This window comes from Oryzias melastigma, linkage group LG3, assembly GCF_002922805.2.
Source record: "Oryzias melastigma strain HK-1 linkage group LG3, ASM292280v2, whole genome shotgun sequence".
Taxonomy (NCBI): Eukaryota; Metazoa; Chordata; class Actinopteri; order Beloniformes; family Adrianichthyidae; genus Oryzias; species Oryzias melastigma.
Genome location: NC_050514.1, coordinates 18,428,123 through 18,445,661, shown reverse-complemented (window position 1 = coordinate 18,445,661; position 17,539 = coordinate 18,428,123). Strand labels below are relative to the sequence as shown.

The window sequence follows — 17,539 nt, the reverse complement described above, 5'->3', positions numbered from 1 at the left end:
AGCTTTATCACCAGTGAATGACCCAAATAACTGGGGGTGTAACGATTCATTTTAATCACAATTCATTTCATATTATAATGTGTGGTTGCCGATCTGATTCATAGTCATTATTGGTTCATTTTGATTTATTTTAATTCACTGACCTAAAATCAGTCCAGAACATCTTTACCCAAAAAATTAAACCTGTGTGACTTAGAGATAAATACCTGGTAATGAAGATTGCAGAGGAAGTTTTCCAGATTCCTTGTATTAGATAAGATAATCAAGTGTAAATTAAAATATGTGTACAAAAAAAAATGTTAAAGAAAAATGAATGCCAATTTTTTTTTCACATTTTAGTTTCATAAAATACAGCTCAGTGTTCCTTTTATACATCAAAATAACACAAACAGAACATTCTACCACACTGTATGGTCCTGTCTTTGTAAAATTATGTGTTTCCACACATTGGACTGTAATGATGGCTTGATCATTTATTTCTCAGCCATCACATGTGTGTTGCGCGCTGTGATGGCACTTGGTTATTTTTACTTTATTGTAAAATACCCCTACGGTGTCTCAATACGATTGGTAGTTTCCAGTATCGATATAATGTATTTATTTCATTTTTAAAAGATTTTATAATGGTTTAGTTCAATTCGATAAATTACTTTCCTCAATCAGATTAATCTGGTTGAATCGCAGGAACATAAATCTATTCATTAATTAAGTTGATTAATTGTTACACCTCTATTAATAGCACAAACAAAATAGAAAATAAATTAGTATGTAAACAAAATGTGCAAATTTACTGAACAGGATTCATATTCTGTCAGTTTAGTGCAAAATACCAACTTTTAAAATTTTATTTCAGGTTTTAAGAGTTTCAATATGTTGAGTAACTACAAACTTAATAAATTAATTTGTTTCCTTTCTCTTTTTTTTTCCTGCAGTCTAAAATATCTAAATGCATCAGCCAATGCTCTGGAAAGTATTCCTCCTAGCAGCCAATCAGAGGAGAGCCTCAGCACACTCCAGGAACTCTACCTGTCAGGTAACAACCTGAATGAGAACTGCGCTGCCCTGCTGGTTGGACACCGTAACCTGCATGTCCTTCATATGGCCTACAACCAACTTCTCTCATTTCCTGCCAGGTGTGTCACTGTTCAGTATGAGTATATTTACTTGAACGCAGCTGCTCTGATGGATGCATTTCTGAGATTTTACTCCTTAATTTGAAAGAGTTTCTTTACTCTCTGTTTTGTTTCCAGTAAGCTGAGTAAGCTGGAACTGTTGGAGGAGCTAAATCTAAGTGGCAACAAACTAAAGAGTGTCCCCTCCACCGTGTCTAGTTGTAAGAGACTGCACACCCTCATAGCACACTCGAATCATTTAACTGTCTTCCCAGAGATCCTCAGTCTTCCTGAGATCAAGGTCAGCCTTATTTTATCTATATAAATATGGGAACAGTACATACAGTATGATGGTCTTTAGCACACCCATTTCACACTTGTGTTCTTATGTGCAGCTTGTAGATCTAAGCTGCAACGAGCTGACTGAGATCCAGCTCCCGGAATCCCTGCCTCCAACTCTGCAAGAGCTGGATCTGACGGGCAACAGCAACCTCATTTTAGAGCACAAAACCCTCAACCTCTTCAGGTGAGTCACCCAGTTGTGCCATTGGCCAAAACACAAGAAATTGGCAGCTGATGTGTAAACAAACAAACAAAAAAATATGTTTAGGAGTAAATATAGGAAAACTATACAGAAACACATTCAGGCCTGACACTGTGTTGGTCTAAATGTGATGTAAAATGATAGTGTGCTTCCTCAGGCTCTCAGGACACAGAGTGAAGATGTTGTTATGCAATATCTTCTTTTATTTTTTATTTTTTTAGTCACATCACCACCTTGAAATTAGACCAGAAATCTACTGCAACACTCGGAGATTCGCTCAGCTCCTCCTGTCCGTGGAACCACGGTTACTCTGAAATGACCGGTCAAAGGAACAAGTATGTACTGCTCTTTAATGATAAATTTAAATGTATCCTTTTGATCCCAAATCTGACTTAGATCCTGTCTTTTCCCACTTCTGTATTTTTTAGCTGCTTTGTATGAATGATCTCCAACTGTTAGTTCGTGAGCTCCACTACTTATTCTTTACCTGGGAACACGTGTTAACAAAGCACTCTTTTTGGTTACACACAGAGCTGTAATTATGCAACTTCTTACAAGTAGAGATGCAACACAAATGTACTTATCTTTTTATTCAGCAAACGTATGTAATATTCAAAATGCAGCTTTGAGGCAAATTCTGTGATATTTTATTAAAGTATTCCATTCACTACTGCCTGGTACCGCATTGAAACAGAAATTAATGATGACAGCCTCTTTTCACAACCAAATACACATAACACATATCTTGGTTAATCCAAGGGCTCAACTCCTAAGCATCCAAGAAAAGATGCAGACTATCATCAGCATACAATTGTAACAGCTAATTCTGCTGTGTGCTGCTGTACTGCCCTCCTTCAGGTGCTCACCTCATCACAGTCCAAGATTACCTGGCTAATGATGAATAGAAGAAAAAAAATACTTGTTCAAACATTGACAATTATGTAGGTTAATACAAGAGAAGTGGCAGTCATTCTCGAAAACATGGCAAATTAAGCTTTTGGACTTTAAGATCAAATTTACTGTGAATATGTTAAATTGCAGTAGGTTACCTTGCTCAAAAAGAGTACCCATCTAAACCAGGGATTGGCAACTCGAATGTGTCTGCATGATTTCTAGATATCCAAGCCCTATCCAAGCCCTACTCATAACCAATTAGAACATGCCAGAGCAGGGTATGTTGGGAAACATGCAGGAATGCGGCCCTCGAGGCCCAGAGTTGCCCTTTCCTGCTCAAAAAACGCATGTGTAAAATGCAAATGTGACACAACCTTGTCATTAATGTTTTTGATGGGGATGTTTTTTGGGATAGGTTATGCGTGTCTGTATTGGCTGTCGACCGCTTTGGAGACGGCGTGGAAGCATGCTATGGCATCTTCGACGGTGATCGCAATGAAGAAGTGCCTCGGCTGTTGCAGTGCACTATGGGAGATGTGCTGTGTGAGGAACTGCAGCACTCTAGCCTTGACAGTGTGTACATGTGTAACACCTTCCTCACCTCACACAGGTAACAAAGACTTGTAGCGTTTAGGAGTCTGAGCACACAATGTCACAACTCTGGTCATTCCTTTCAAGCTGTGACTGCAATAGCAATAGTTTTTCCTCTTGTTCTGACAGGAAACTTGGTATGGCTGGGCAGAAACTTGGTGCTTCTGCACTGCTGTGCTACATTCATCATGAGGCGACTGACTCTGGAGGCTACCTTAGCCTTACTGTGGCCAACGTGGGAACCTGCCAGGCTATTCTGTGCCGGAATGGGCAACCTGTTCAGCTGTCAAAGGTCTACAGTTTAGAAAGCTGCCATGAAGAGATGGAGAGGGTTAAACTCAATAAGGCGATAATAACAGAGGTAAAATACAGCTATTTATCATCCGAGCTTCTCAATTACTGTCTTAATCGTTTGTACAGATAAGGGGCTTTACAGTACACTAATCTGCAGATCTCATGGGATTTTATAGGACAACAAAGTGAGTGGAGTCACATGCTGCTCTCGTCTGTTGGGCTGCTCTTACCTGTCTCCGTGGGTGCTTCCGAAACCGTGGGTGCACACCGAGTCCCTCTGTCCGCAGGATGAGTTTTTGATCCTGGGGAATCGAGCCTTGTTTGAGCGAGTGTCCTACCAGGAAGCCGTGTGCACTGTGCAGGCCGTGCGAGATCCACACGCCGCTGCCAAAAAGCTGTGCTCACTCGCCCAGAGTTATGGTTGCAAGGACAACATTGGAGCTTTGGTGGTGTCCCTACAGATAGGGGACGATAGCTGCACTTGTGAGGCTCCGGCGTCAACCACCGAACCACGAATCACACCCCTTGCCCCTGCCATCTCTTCTGTGACCCCAACCCCCAGTGATCAAGCCAGCCTCTCCTCCAGCAGTGGTGTTGTCACTGAGTTTAGCAGTGAAACATCCGCCTCAGAGGTGGGCAGTGAGGCGGGATCCACCGCCTCAGATGAAAACCCTTCCTCCGCCCCAGGAACCCGTCCAGAAAGGCGCTGCAGCCTGCACCCCGCTTCTGCACTGTGTGGCCTCATGGTACCCGGCTCAGCTGGGACAGGAACCCATCCAGGAATATTCCAGCGCCAACCGACTTCTACCATGTTTTCAAGTAAGCAGTCTGACAACGGCTTGGACAGCGATGATGAAGGTCCACTCGAGGGCGTAATGTCCAACGGTAGCAAGCTAGAAGTCGAGGTCGATATTCACTGCTGTGCTTTCCAACTTCGGTCAGGAGCCCCTGAGAGTCCCAAGAACTCTGCCCTTAGAAAACAATGCTCTGACTATCACAATGGCAAAATGCCCCAAAAAACCAACGTAGTGGTTTCTGCTACAAACGGCTGCTTGTTAGCTGTATGTGGACGAGAAATCACAGAACTTAAGAAGTCTCCTTCCACCTCCAGCCTGTTTGGGAAAAAGCTGTCCAATGGTTCTGTGGTGGCCCCAGAGGACAGCCACAACCTCATCGAGGTGGCTCTGGAGGTGCCTAAGAAAAAGTCTGGCTACTTTACGGCCCCCGCACAGCAGGACCCGGAGGACCAGCTGATTGTACCTCCTAGTCTGGAGCAGGAAGTCAGAGAGCAGCTAAGAGGCCAGAGCGCTCAAGCATCGGGTCTCTCCGCACCATCAACACCCACCTCCTTAAAAGATCCTGTATGGGATCATCCACACCCACCAACACTTGCCTCCAGCCTGGTCCCAGGCCCAGCTCCCATCCTGCAACAGGAGGTCTACGATACTGCCCTCTAGAGCAGATTCATTGACTCACACATGTATTTTTCTCACATGTGAAATGTTTCAAATTAAGTTGCCATACAGTTATTTTGTGATTGATAATCACCTAATGACACTGTGCCATTAATGAGAAACAAAAACCTGGTATTCCAGAGGATTGGGATGACACAAGGAGTACAGTCGGTGTGTGATAGTTGACATCTGGGAGTCGCACAGAAACTTAAAATGGAATACCTCGTGTGGTTGAACATGTCAACAGCATTCCCCTTTACATGGAAGATAGAACAAACTGAAGGCTGCTTAAGAAGTGTGGATCAAATTGCTTCTCCGGGGAGGGGGCTCTGTGGTCTCTCAGGTCCTGGAGAGAAGCACCATGACTGAAACTTGAAAAAGTGCCTACTACAGATGATGCAGCCAAGTGCTCCGTAATGAAGACTGCGCTTTGGGATAAGAGTTTGTTATTGCGTTTGAAGGAGGAACAGCGTCTCTAAGAGACCAGCTCTGGCACAGATTCTACTAATGTCCTTTGAAGAGAAAGAAACAATAAATGTGTCACAGACCTTAAAGATGTGAAACTGCATTTACATTGCTACACATTTTATAGTTTAATTTTGTAATTCCCACACAATATGTATGAAATCTATTATACAGAATACATTTGCACTTTGCAAGGCAGTATAAGCTCCCAACTAATTGATCCACTTACATTAATATTAAATATTATTGCTTAATTAGAGCAATGAAATGAAGTCTATTTTGACTGACAAAGCTGATATACAGTAGAACTCAAAAAATACCCAATAAGAATAACCAGTGACTGCATGACCAAAACAATCCCTTAAAATCTGCTTTCTTAGAAAAAAGAATTTCTGAGTTGTTTTTTCATTAGAGAATAGAAATCTGAAGGCTCTACAGTTGCCACTCTGTCAGTAATTCGAACAAATCAGGTAAGAGATGGTGTAATGTCAAAAGAAAAGTCCTGAAGTCGTTCTGCAACATATTTTTGTGAACTATTAAGAAATATTGAGATTTGCACATTTTATGACACTTTAGAGGCTGCTAACCTTTGTAATTTGTTATCATGAGTTTGTGTTACATGTTTTGTTGTATCTGGGGTACATGTCCAATACAATCATTTAAAATGATCTCTTCTTTTTCTAAACTGCACTTTTTTTTTAATCCACTTGTTTTCTTATTGCCTGTAGGTGGCAGAGATTTGGGATATTTTCGGACATGTTTGAGTGTGTGTACTCCAAAAAAACCATGACTTTAACAAAAAATTTAGAGTGAAACACGGACAAAACCACTTGGATGAGTGGTGAAATGTGTCAAAGGAAGAAGATTTTAAGTCCAGGGGCCATAACTCAACTTTGAGACCCTTTGAAAAATGGTTTAAATCAAACAGTCTTGCAAATAAAGTCCCATTAGTTGTCACCTAGGTGTGTGAAATTTGTTCTCCGCATTTGACCCATCCTCTGGGGGATGGGTGAGCTGCAGACACAGCTGCACTCGGGAACCATGTGGTGGTTTAACCCCTCCCAATCCAACCCCTTATTGGTGAGTGTCAAGAAAGGAGGCATGGGGTCCCATTTTTAGAGTCTTTGGTGTGACTCATAACCTTCCAGTCTCAGGGCAGACACTCAACCACAAGGCCACTGAACTGGAATAAAAGTGAAATAAAAAGTATAAGATTTTTCTGTAAACATTAATAAAATGCTTTATAAATTATTATTAATGTTTCTAAAAAAGGACTGAGGAAAAGGATTATTTACCCTGGAAGTCCCAGTTAATCCAACCTGGACCCGCTCCACTTTGAGCCATAGGAGGAAGCAGCACTGTTAGTCTGGTGAAGTTGTGAATTTATTGATTACATTTTCATTTTTGTTGGCCTCCCACAACCCTCTAGTTATACTCTTTTGGGATTCTACTGCTAATACATTGTTGGATCTTCCCCCCTGCCTTAAATTACTTCTAAATATTTTGGAAACAAGTGCTTTGAATGCTGTTTGTGGGTGAGATTTTTGGCTCTGTGGGTGTTTGCTTTTAGCTCCGTGTGAAGGAGGGAGAAATCAATGTTGAGGCCTTACTTTTTGGTTGTTTCTGCCACTTGAAATGATGAAACACTGTTCAAGGAACTTTTAAAAAGAATACAGATTATAGGTTGACTCATTTTATCCAGTGTATGATATACTGATCACTTTCATGTGTTCAAGTGACAAGGAAAAAAATAATGGCAATTGATTTACTACTATTAAAAATATTCTTTTATCACAAAATCATTCTTGTTTTCTCCCAAGTTTGTTCATATTTTACATACATATTTATAGTAACATACTAAAAAAATAGTTCAATAAATGCTTTGCTTTAAGTATAAAACATTGACATCTCTTTCTGCTCTGTAATGACCATTTTTAAAATTCCCTTTTTTGCAGTAAACTAAAAATTGTAACCCCAAATATGACTTGCACATTGGTATTTCACTCATTTGTATTCTAAGTTATAAAAAATATATCCTTTTTTTCCGATCATTTTTATTTTTGCATCGTGATAATAACAGATTTGCCTTTAGTCATTTTATCATCCTCTGCCTCTGATGCCAACCACATGAAATTGTGTGGCTCTGACCACTTAAGTTAGAACCACAATATCTGCACTTTGACTTAAAAACAGGTTGTTTTTAGCAATTGTGTCAAATTTATGGTAAGAGATTTAATTTTCTTCATAATTTCCTAAAAGATAGCAGAAATATGAGAAGGACTCAAATATTTCTTGTAAAAACAAAAAAAAAACTAAAACTAAAATCTAGATGTAAACCAGAGTGTTTTTAATCATTCTAAATTTAAAAAGTCCTCTGAAAAATTGATATAGACTTACGTTAGTATGAATGATGCACTTACAGTCGTTGGGGCTTTTATGATTTTTTTTTTTTGTATGTGTGTGTATTCTGTATTTGTTCATCTTGACACTTTCGTTTGTCCATCAATCGGTGTGCAGGGACTTTATGCAAACTGTATACCCAAACTGAGTGTTGGAGGGTGAATTAGTGTGCATTTTCTGAAGAATTTCCCTTTAACTTTGTAGAGTGCTTGTGTGGAGTCTATGAATCCCTCCATTCACCAAAAAAAGATAAAAAAACTATCCATTTAGGAGTTTTTCTTTATTTTTCTGTTTGCGAGAACATGACAAAGTATTTGTCCAAGTATATTCCAAAGTGTCTGTGTTTGTGAATAGTTGAGAGCTTTAACACCCACCTAATATTTGCTGTATGCATGCCTGTGTGAACAACTGGCCGACTGTAATTGTGCGTGAAAAGTGCGTGAAAATTATGAAAGAGGCTCTGGCGAGGAAACACGTGACCAAAGCAGCCATTGTTCAATGCCACCATTCATTTTTGTATATTATTTTTACAAAATGCTTTATTTTTCTTTTCTTTTTATGCCAAGAAGCTGATGTTTATTTTTGTAAATCACTGTATTGTGCACATTTCAAATGTTCTCTTAAAAATGATGGAGATTCTACAGAAAACATGTTTATCGTCGAAATATTGAAGGTTCTAATTGTTGTTGTTAAATGTTGAAAGCATGTCTGAAATACAAGTGAACATTAAGATCCAGTCAATATAACACGTCATTTATTTGTACACAACTGAGCATATCAAAAGATTTTTTATCTTTCTTTTCCAGCATGCGGATTGCCTCTGAAAACTAAATTTAGTAATTGTAAGATTTATTATTTCGTATTTGAACTCATGGTCTGTCCCTTTGCTATTTGCCAAACAGAATCAATCGCCTCAGACCCTCCTTAGAAGTGGAAACTGGATGTTCATTTAAAGTTTTTTGTTTATTATAAAGCCAAGTAGCAATAAAAATTTTACATTGTACTCACCATGTTAATAATTTCATTCAATAAATACAATCATCACCTTTTCTTTCTCTTAATATGTCTGCTGATTAACTTATCAGAAACGTCATGAGATAAATGACAATCACAGAGTAAATGACATTTGGTTAGCTTCTGTGTTTTTTTTCTTCTTTTTCTAAACTTAGGAATACATTCTTTGTTTCATTTGAAGCGTTATGTTCCTATGATCTACTTGGCTTACGTTTTAGAGCTAACAGACCCAACATTTAGGAAGGGCAATGATCAAAATCTTTCTTGAATTCTCTTTTTGAGAGCTCTGAGCCCTGCTGGACTCCTGAGCTGAAGGCTGTAAAGAATAAAAACATTAATCAATTATAATACATTATTATTAAATCTGAGCAAAAATAAATGTACTGATCCAGACAAGGTGAATGAAATTACATTTTTATATTACAGAAATGGTAAATTACATATTTGTATAGCGCTTTTCTACCTTCCTCCAAGGCTAAAAGCACATTACAAACACAGTCCCATTCACACACTGATGCCGGTTCTGCTGCCAAATACTGGTGCCCAACCTTCCACCAGAGGCAAGGTGGGGATCAGGGTCTTGCCCAAATCAGGAATTGAACATGCAATCTTCTGATCAGAGGTCGACCGCTTTACCAATGCACCACGGCCACCCCACAGAACAAAAAACATTAAAGAAAAGGCTGGTATATTCTGAGCCCCTAAAGGGGGATAAAAAGATAAAAGTAAAAAAAAAAAGAAGTTAAGGTAAAAATGTATTACTTCAATTTTTTTTCGATGTCCCTTAAGAGGTTCCATAAGTATAAAATGTGTCAAATCCTACATTTTTTTTTTTTTTTTACAATATAAAGCAAGATAAAAAAAATTTGAGTCCAATTAACTCGACATTATTGTTCTCTTTTGATGTAAAAATTACTTTTGGATGTTACCATCAAGATGCTTTTTGAAGCTGAACTTTACAAAACATCATAAAACATCATAAAACATCATAAATCTGACAACAATGTCAGTGAATACAAACAGAGAGACATAAAAATGCGGAGTTTGACAGAATAAATGAAATAAAGAATAATTTGTGGGATTAAAAAGTCCTTAATAAAAATAATTCTAATAAAGGAAAGGGGTTGATGTTAAAGGAGTTTTAGTTTTCATTGTTACTGCTATCTAAATGAAGAACTTGATATAAAAAAAAAAGACAATAATTTTATTTTATTTTAGTCCTTTATTGTGTATTTATAAAAGATTCAGGGTTAGAAGAATAAAGAACTCAACATTAATAAAATGATTATGTGATACAAAAGTACTTAAGTGTAAAATCAAAGCATAAAAACTGGTGAGAGCTCGTGCATCAGTAACAAAAAACTAGCACAAGAACAGCTGTTCTTCTGAAGGCTTTTTAAAACACTTATTTTTCTCCATCTTCTATGTTCTTAAAAGTTTGCTTCCTCGCTGGCCTGCTGCTTCTTAAGCTTTCGGACTGACCTGAAAGCTCTGACTGCTACCACTGAACCAAAGATGAAAACACACACCCCCAACACCCCGAAGAGTCCTCCTGCGATGTCTGCGCCATTCACCTGGCACTCGAAGCCTTTGTGCCCTTTGCTTTTGTACATCTCTTCTCTCTCAATGCAGACAGTATTGCTGTAGACATCCTTCAGTTCAAGAAAGTAAAAAACAAGTAGAACAATGTAACTGAGGCTTATCAGGATATTCAGCAGAGCCTCCACAAGCAGCACAGGAGGCCAACGGTAAGGGACTCTGAAAACTCCCAGAGCGAGCATAGCACAAGCATAGGCCAGAAAAGCCCCGCCACAGGCCATGAGCATGACGTACGGTGGCTTCTTGATCTGATGGAACTGTTGGTCAAGCTGTTTCACTCTCTCTGCATCAGCTCCAGTGAAGGCACCGGCGCCCCCAAAGTGATAGTAGTAGATTCCTCCGAGACTGGCCAAGTCACGGTAACCCCCATTGTTGCTGTAAGGCACTCCGGCACAGATGACCATGATCAGATTCAGGAACACTTCTGTGATCTGGCAGAGACCTGACACACACGTGATGCAAACAGCAGTCATAAAAACACACATTTTGTGTACACTTGCCACTTTATTAGCCACACATCCAAGTATTTGCTAACGCAAATTTCTAATCAGCCAATCACATAGCAGCAACTCAATGCATTTTATGCATGTAGATATGGTCAAAACGATCTGCTGCAGTTCAAACCGAGCATCAAAATTCTGACGAAAGGTGATTTAAGTGACTTTGAACGTATGCACAAATGAAGAATTATGCAATCACAAATCAGAGCGAGTCTATATTGTCTCCATAGAAGACTACACCTGGTGTCACTCCTACCAGCTAAAAGCAGGAAACTGAGGCTAAAATTGGTTGCAACAATTGGATTGTACGGTCAGAATTTGGCATCAACAGCATGCAAGCATTGATCCATCCTGTTTTGTATCAATGGTTCAGTCTGGGGGTGGTGGTATAATGGTGTGGGGAATATTTTCTTGGCACACTTAAGGCCCCCTAGTACCCATTGAGTATGGTTAGAATGCCACAGCCTGAGTATTGTTTCTGACCATGTCCATCCCTTTATGACCACAGTGTACCCATCATCTTCGGATGGCTCCTTCCAGCAGCATAACAAACCATGTCATAAAGCTGGAATCATCTCAGACTGGTTTCTTGAACATGAAAATGAGTTCACTAGACTCAAATGGCTTCCGCAGTCTCCAGATTTCAATAGAACACCTCTGGGATGTGGTGGAACGGGATATTGGAATCAAGGATGTGCCACAGACAAATCTGCAGCAACTATGATGCTAAGATGTCAAAATGGACCAAACTCTCAGAGGGAATGTTCCTGTAGCTTGTTGAATCTATGCCACCAAGGATTAAGGCAGTTCTGAGGGAAAGGGGGGTCCAACCCAGAACTCCCAAGGTGCATCTAATAAAGTTGCTGGTGAGTGTTTATACACACAAATACATCACATACAGGTCCTTTCAAAATAATTTGAATATCATAGAAAAGTGAATTCATTTTCATAATTCAATTAAAAAAATCCATAGAATACGGATTCAAGGCCCACAATTTAAGTGTTTTCAAATCCAATCTTTATTTTTTTTACATAAATTTCGATTCCATCTCATAAAACCCATCAAAACAGGATTTCAGAAAATTAGAATACTGTGCAGAAATCACCATTTACTTGCAAAAGGAGATAATTATCACTTTAAATCAGATGATTAGGCGGTGAAACTCTGTTGAAAACATGCATGCCCTGCAAAATGTTGAATTCTCCATAGAATTCAAATGTTTGAAATTCTGTCTTTGTGGATTTTATGAGCTGAAACCCAAATTTATGTAAAAATAAACAAATACTTGAAATCAATGAAACAGCTGGCCTTGAATATTGAATCTTTCCAGAATTATGGAAATAAATACACAATTCCATGATATTTACTTTTTTTAAAGAGTCTGTATAGTGAGACGAGTTTCTAAAACACCAGAGATTCTGTTCAACCTACATGCCTACTTGCTCACTCACTTACTGTACAGATAGAGTAACTTTCTTTTATTTATTTATTTTTTTAACCTTAGTTTAAAAAAAATGAGTAAATAAATCACTAATTATTAAAAAGGTTGGCTTTCAATCAACCTACAAATAAACAGAACATTCAAAAAACTGCACCTGTTTCTACACAGCAAGTTTGAAGTTAATATGAAACTCATAGCAATTAAATTATTCATCTGACAGTGGAATATCATTGTAGAGTGTATAAAATAAAAAACAGTATATGTATTTTGTTACAAAGAATTAAAAGTTTGTGACTTTTGTTTTAATGTTTCACAAATAAATTAAACGTACTTGCCTCTTGTAGTTAAGATGTATCTGAGATTGTACAGAGCTTGTCGGTGCTGCTGCTGCTCTCCTTCAGAGTGATACACTGAACTTTCTGTAAACCTATGGAAACCATGTTTCAATGTGGGGATACATAATCCAAAATGTTCATAAAAGTGAAGATTTCACTGTAGTCTCTTACATGCTTGAGGGGGTTGCATTGCCTTGGTAAGGCGGCAGCTTTTGGGAGACACTTCTCATTTCGTGTCTGTTTTTGTTGGCCCTCCGGTCATCAGTGGAGCTTCTCCCTTCCACATCTTTTGGCTTATAATTGCGACTTTGGCCATGGTACAGAGAATGTTCTCCATTGTGAGGGTAATCTCTGCTCATGTGCTCTGCATACACATTGCTCCTCTGTTTGTGTGTTTCCCTCTGTGGCATCTCCCTCTGCTTACAGAAGATTACAGACAGGAATCCTATTACAGATTCTCACGAACAAAGTGGAGGGCTGGCTGGGGCCTGGACCACAAGAACCAGCCTACAAGACAGAGACAGTGTGGCGGATTAGCCTAAGTCTTTTTCATGCCTTAAGTTTTTTTTTTTTTAACTTAACTTAAGGTATTGTTCAAATTTAAGCATAAAAACTTGACAAAAATAAGCAAAAAGTATATAAATCACATAGTTTGAAAACATTCTTTCTTACCTTTGATTTCCAGTTCAGTTTTTGTAAACGCAGCAGAAAAACAAAACCACTTTTCCAAACTTGCTTCCTGTTCACCTGCGCTATGCCACGCCCACCACGGCGTTTTGTGCACCGTATGTAAAATGCATTTAAAATATCAAAAAAATATGAATATACTAAGCAATAAAAAATATATTATGGAGTGATTTATCTAACAGATTATTGTGCTAGTAAAAGAAAATAAGTAAAAACTGTCGTGACGATTGGAACGTGTATAATTATCGTTTTTTTCTTCAAATAAACATTAATAATAATAATAAAATTATATTGTAGGTTTAAAAAAAAGAAAGAAAAATGTAATTTGTAACAGCATAGTAGATCACGGGAACACCTTACTTTTCAGACTTTAAAATATCGAACGATCCGTGACAGTTTTAAGCATTTCCGGTTTTCATAATAAAGTTAATTACATCACGTGACCCGAGTGAAGCTTTGACAAGAGCAAACTCACTTTTTTAAATTAATTTAAACAAAACAAACAATAAAGAAATTAATCATGCATTGTTTTCTTTTACAATAATTAGTTCTACCTTTGAGAGATCATGCGAGTAGGAAAAAGTTTGACACCCTGAGATGTGACGATCAAATAAAGTACTTTAAAGTCAATAATTTATATTGATCTTTTAATTAAGTTAAAACATTAAAAAAAACAATTCTAACAAAGTACATTTTTTATCATTGTCAGTCATTGATTTTTTTGCAGATCCTATTAGTTTAAAATAGATTTTTTTAAAAAAAGGAAAAGTCAACAATAAAAAATAACTTTCTAAAAAAAAAAAAAAAAAAAAAAAAAAAAACTACCTGGGCAGGAACAAAGACTGCAAAGACTGCCAAAAGGCTTGATGACATTTTAAAGTGTCCTCTTTTAATTAAGCCAGATAAATTACCACTTTATTATGACTTTGGACCACCAATCCAGTCCATGTAAATTTATATGACAAGTTAAAACATTAAAAGTAAAAAAATGGGTTCCTTGCTCATCAAAATGGTTTTGCCTAAAACTTCCTTATGTAATCTGTTGGTCACTCATATTGACTTTGAGTTTAAAATTTAGTTATTGTAGCATTTACCTGGCCTAAACTACTCTTTAAGGACGTCTGATGTTTTTTTTCCCTCTTTGTGTAGTAGACATCAGTTGTTAACAGACTTATAATTATACTGAATTGACTTTTTAACGACAACAGTCACTAAAGTGGTTCAAAGGAAAACATATCAAAGGCAAGGATAGCAAAGTAAAAAAATCTATTTGGAAAAACAAATTAATGATAAGATTCAGATCCCCAAAAGAAATGTATTTTAAATCTACAATATATCGATAAACATTATATAATAAAATAAAATGACTCCCCAAAGAAGTCAAAGGGTAGTAAAAAAGGTTTGTAAGTCTTTAAAGGAGACTTAAAAACCCCAGCTGTGGTGCTCTTATTGGTAGGTGTAGTCTATTTTCCTCAAATTCCTTGAAAAGAAGCTGAAGCAAAGATATTAAATGGGGTTTATATATTTACAACAGCAAGAACAACCATAGTAATAATCTTTTATATTTGTATTATTAGCATTATTAGTAGTAGTAGTAGTATTAGCAGTGGTAGTAATACATGTTTGTTTTATTATTATTGTTGTTAATTATGTTTAATTGTTGTCACAATCAGATGATGACCTTTATTTTGAAGTTTTTAGGCCAACACTCACCGGAAGTATTTCTGGTTACTCCCCTCGCTCATGCTTTCCACGGACCGCGCGGCTCTGCTTTGGTTAGCAAACGAGGGGAATGCTTCACAGAAATGGCGGCGACGGCAAGCTGAGCAGCATGAAGTGCTTAGCAGTTTCATGGATCGAAACGTTTGAATGCCAAGAACCCTTTGGAGAGCTGACAATGACGATGGAGTAGAAGACCTCTTATAATTGTCATTACAACCCATTTACACCTTCCTGGAGGAGTTTTCGTCTTGCGGAGGAGAACATTCTCACCGGGAGCATGGCTTCTCAGAGTAACCAGGTAGCTAAAAGCTAGTTGGCTAATATTAGCTAGCAACGAGCAAACGCAGCGTCACTTTTTGCTTGCAGGTTTACGAAAAAGAGCTGTTTGTGTGTCACTCTCCGACTGTTTGCTTTTACAAATGTGTTTTGTTCTTATATATATAGTATTATGTTCGAAAGTTTTTCTACTCATTAAATGTGCTGGTCGTGAAAAGTGCTTGCTAATACCCCCCGAAGTCTCATTGAAACATCCAGAATGGCAGCGTTAGCCAACAGGCCATATGCTCCATTCATATGAGGCAGTGCTTCTCCTCTGTTGCTCTTATTATTTCGCCATAACTTTTATATAACTTAATAAATAACACGTGTACTCAATGCACCAGTAGCGACTCTTCGACGTGAAATCCTACGAGTGTCATTAAATTTCTGTGAATGAAGTGTCAGAAAATTGCTGCGTGTTTTTACATGGCCCAACTGTCAGTAATTCTAAAGGCCTTCGTCTTTTATTCCTTATTTTAATAAATTGCTCTGTCACCAAATACTTGTGCAAACGGCGTAGAGAGTCGTAGTAAATGTGTTCAACTTTTTGTCTGTAATATTTATTGTTCTGAGTTACTCAAAGAAGGGGCAAAATATAGTCGAGGTCATTTAGCTCTTAGCAAGCAAGCTAACCGCGTTAGTACAGGTGGTGTGCTTGTACTTTGCTGACAGTCCGCTAGCTTGTTAGCTAAATACAGCGTGACACTGTGGGCCTTCGTCCCCAGCGAGCGTTTATTTGACATGCTGTGGGATTTAAGAGTTCGCCTGCACCGTTCTGGATTTGCTGCTAATAACTAGTTTCGGAGCAAATGTAGGATTGTGTGTCACTGGGAGCCGTCGCTAGTCATTAGAAGCTAGGAGTCATGTGGAAGGCCCCGAATTGCTCTGTGTGTAAAGACATGTCAAGACTAGAGTTGATAGCTGCTGACCATGAAAAATGCACAGTTTTCTTGCAGTTGGGTTTCTAATGGTGTTCTCCGCGGGCGGAGTGTCTGTTCGGAATTGATTTGTAACCGATAAATCAATGGGACATGTGTAACGACTACGCAAAGGGCAGTTGGACCCAACACATGTTTTGCTATACATTTGCAGCTGACGCTAGCTAACGCGTTGGGAGGGAATTATAGCATTTAGTTATATGTAGATACTTTAAAGGGATTGCAGTTAATACATTTTTTTATGACCTCCAGATAAACATTTCTTTCTTTAGTTTTAAAACTAACCTAATATAAATTACTCTAATGGTACATTTCTAAAGTAATTTAAAGCAAGGTTAATAAAGACACATTTTAATAAGAATTAAAAACTACATATTAGATCAAATTTAATGTTAAAGATTGAGGAAGAGGGGGGAAAGCGATTGCAAACTAGATAAATTACACTACTAGCAAAGCAAGATCCCCTTCCCTGAAATTAAACTTAACAAACAGGTCATTCTGGAAATGTCTTAACTGCAGGTAAACTCAGCTCTTGTTGCACTTGTGGTTGTTTGTTCTGTTAATACATTATTGTAAAAATGAGAAGCTCTATTCATATGCTGTATAAACACCACCATAAACAGTTAGTTTTGATGCTTTTGTGCTAAGTAGGTTTGTTTTAAATAATAGTGGTATTTTACAAACTTTTAAAAGCTACTTTATTTTTTTCATTATTTAGTTTTTATTTAAACAATATTTGGTTAAACCTGGTGTCAGTTTTAATGTGGGCTGTTTTAAAACGCATGCTAGTTAGTTACTCTTGTGGATCGCTTACAGTTGTCCTTAAGACTCTTTCTTCGCATAAATTATGCTGGGCTTGTTTCTTCTACATGCATTTTACATGTGTTCTTCCTGCATTATAATTTAATCTTCAGTTTTAGTCTTCTGTCAGTTGCTTTTTTGTGTCCCCTATATTGCTTTGCCCTTCCTTTGCAGAATCAAACATTTTTTTGTTGACTGAATTCTCCAAAACTCTGAATTATTCAGGTAATTGGAACTTCTTTTCCCCATTGACTTGATGCAAGGCCCCACCTTCCATTCCCAAATTTAACACAAACCAAGAAGGGCCAAATGTTTCAGTTCCTCTGAAGCCCACAGGAGGCAGATTGTTGAAGGGCTCAATTCAATGTTATAAAGTCAGATTGGATCAAAAATAGACTCAAATGTGTGCTAATTAATCACCCCCCCCCC

At 37.9% G+C, this 17,539-nt stretch overlaps 3 protein-coding genes across 13 annotated transcripts in view; 2 read left to right on the top strand and 1 right to left on the bottom strand.

The window, feature by feature from the left end:
• phlpp2 (PH domain and leucine rich repeat protein phosphatase 2) overlaps positions 1 to 8,804 on the top strand; it is a 33,233-nt gene extending 24,429 nt beyond the window's left edge. For 2 of the 3 annotated variants that reach the window (XM_024295524.2, XM_024295523.2), the window contains exons 13-19: positions 933 to 1,133; positions 1,251 to 1,413; positions 1,508 to 1,638; positions 1,878 to 1,991; positions 2,966 to 3,160; positions 3,271 to 3,502; positions 3,612 to 8,804. In XM_024295524.2, coding sequence (XP_024151292.1) covers positions 933 to 1,133; positions 1,251 to 1,413; positions 1,508 to 1,638; positions 1,878 to 1,991; positions 2,966 to 3,160; positions 3,271 to 3,502; positions 3,612 to 4,892 — 2,317 coding nt within the window. In that variant the 3' untranslated portion in view covers positions 4,893 to 8,804. Of the gene's footprint in view, positions 1 to 932; positions 1,134 to 1,250; positions 1,414 to 1,507; positions 1,639 to 1,877; positions 1,992 to 2,965; positions 3,161 to 3,270; positions 3,503 to 3,592 lie in introns of all 3 variants that reach the window. The other variant, XM_036210335.1, reaches the window with a different exon arrangement.
• Positions 8,805 to 9,955: 1,151 nt separating this feature from the next.
• Positions 9,956 to 15,180, bottom strand: marveld3 (MARVEL domain containing 3). 3 transcript variants are annotated; one of them, XM_024295339.2, is made up of 4 exons: positions 15,045 to 15,180; positions 12,816 to 13,060; positions 12,645 to 12,736; positions 9,956 to 10,809 (listed from the first exon to the last, which is right to left on the bottom strand). In XM_024295339.2, exons 2-4 carry the CDS (start codon positions 13,052 to 13,054, stop codon positions 10,199 to 10,201), a joined length of 942 nt encoding a protein of 313 aa, XP_024151107.1. In that variant the 5' UTR covers positions 13,055 to 13,060; positions 15,045 to 15,180; the 3' UTR covers positions 9,956 to 10,198. The 3 variants fall into 3 exon arrangements, with proteins under 3 accessions (XP_024151107.1, XP_024151106.1, XP_024151105.1); XM_024295338.2 differs by lacking the exon at positions 15,045 to 15,180 and adding an exon at positions 13,317 to 13,739; XM_024295337.2 differs by lacking the exon at positions 15,045 to 15,180 and adding an exon at positions 13,317 to 13,738 and having other exon boundaries at positions 12,816 to 13,151.
• A 31-nt stretch (positions 15,181 to 15,211) lies between these two features.
• Positions 15,212 to 17,539, top strand: part of usp10 (ubiquitin specific peptidase 10) — a 20,435-nt gene continuing 18,107 nt past the window's right edge. For all 7 annotated transcript variants that reach the window (XM_024295333.2, XM_024295334.2, XM_024295332.2 and 4 more), the window contains exon 1: positions 15,212 to 15,351. In XM_024295333.2, the coding sequence (XP_024151101.1) occupies positions 15,331 to 15,351 (21 nt within the window). In that variant the 5' untranslated portion in view covers positions 15,212 to 15,330. The remainder of the gene's footprint in view (positions 15,352 to 17,539) is intronic.

Coding starts and splice junctions, on each gene's coding strand:
- marveld3 (XM_024295339.2), bottom strand. CDS start 13,054: ATGCCACAGAGGGAAACACACAAACAGAGGAGCAATGTGTATGCAGAG. Junction 12,737..12,815: donor AATGCAACCCCCTCAAGCAT/GTAAGAGACTAC, acceptor TGGTTTCCATAG/GTTTACAGAAAGTTCAGTGT. Junction 10,810..12,644: donor ATACATCTTAACTACAAGAG/GCAAGTACGTTT, acceptor CGTGTGTGTCAG/GTCTCTGCCAGATCACAGAA.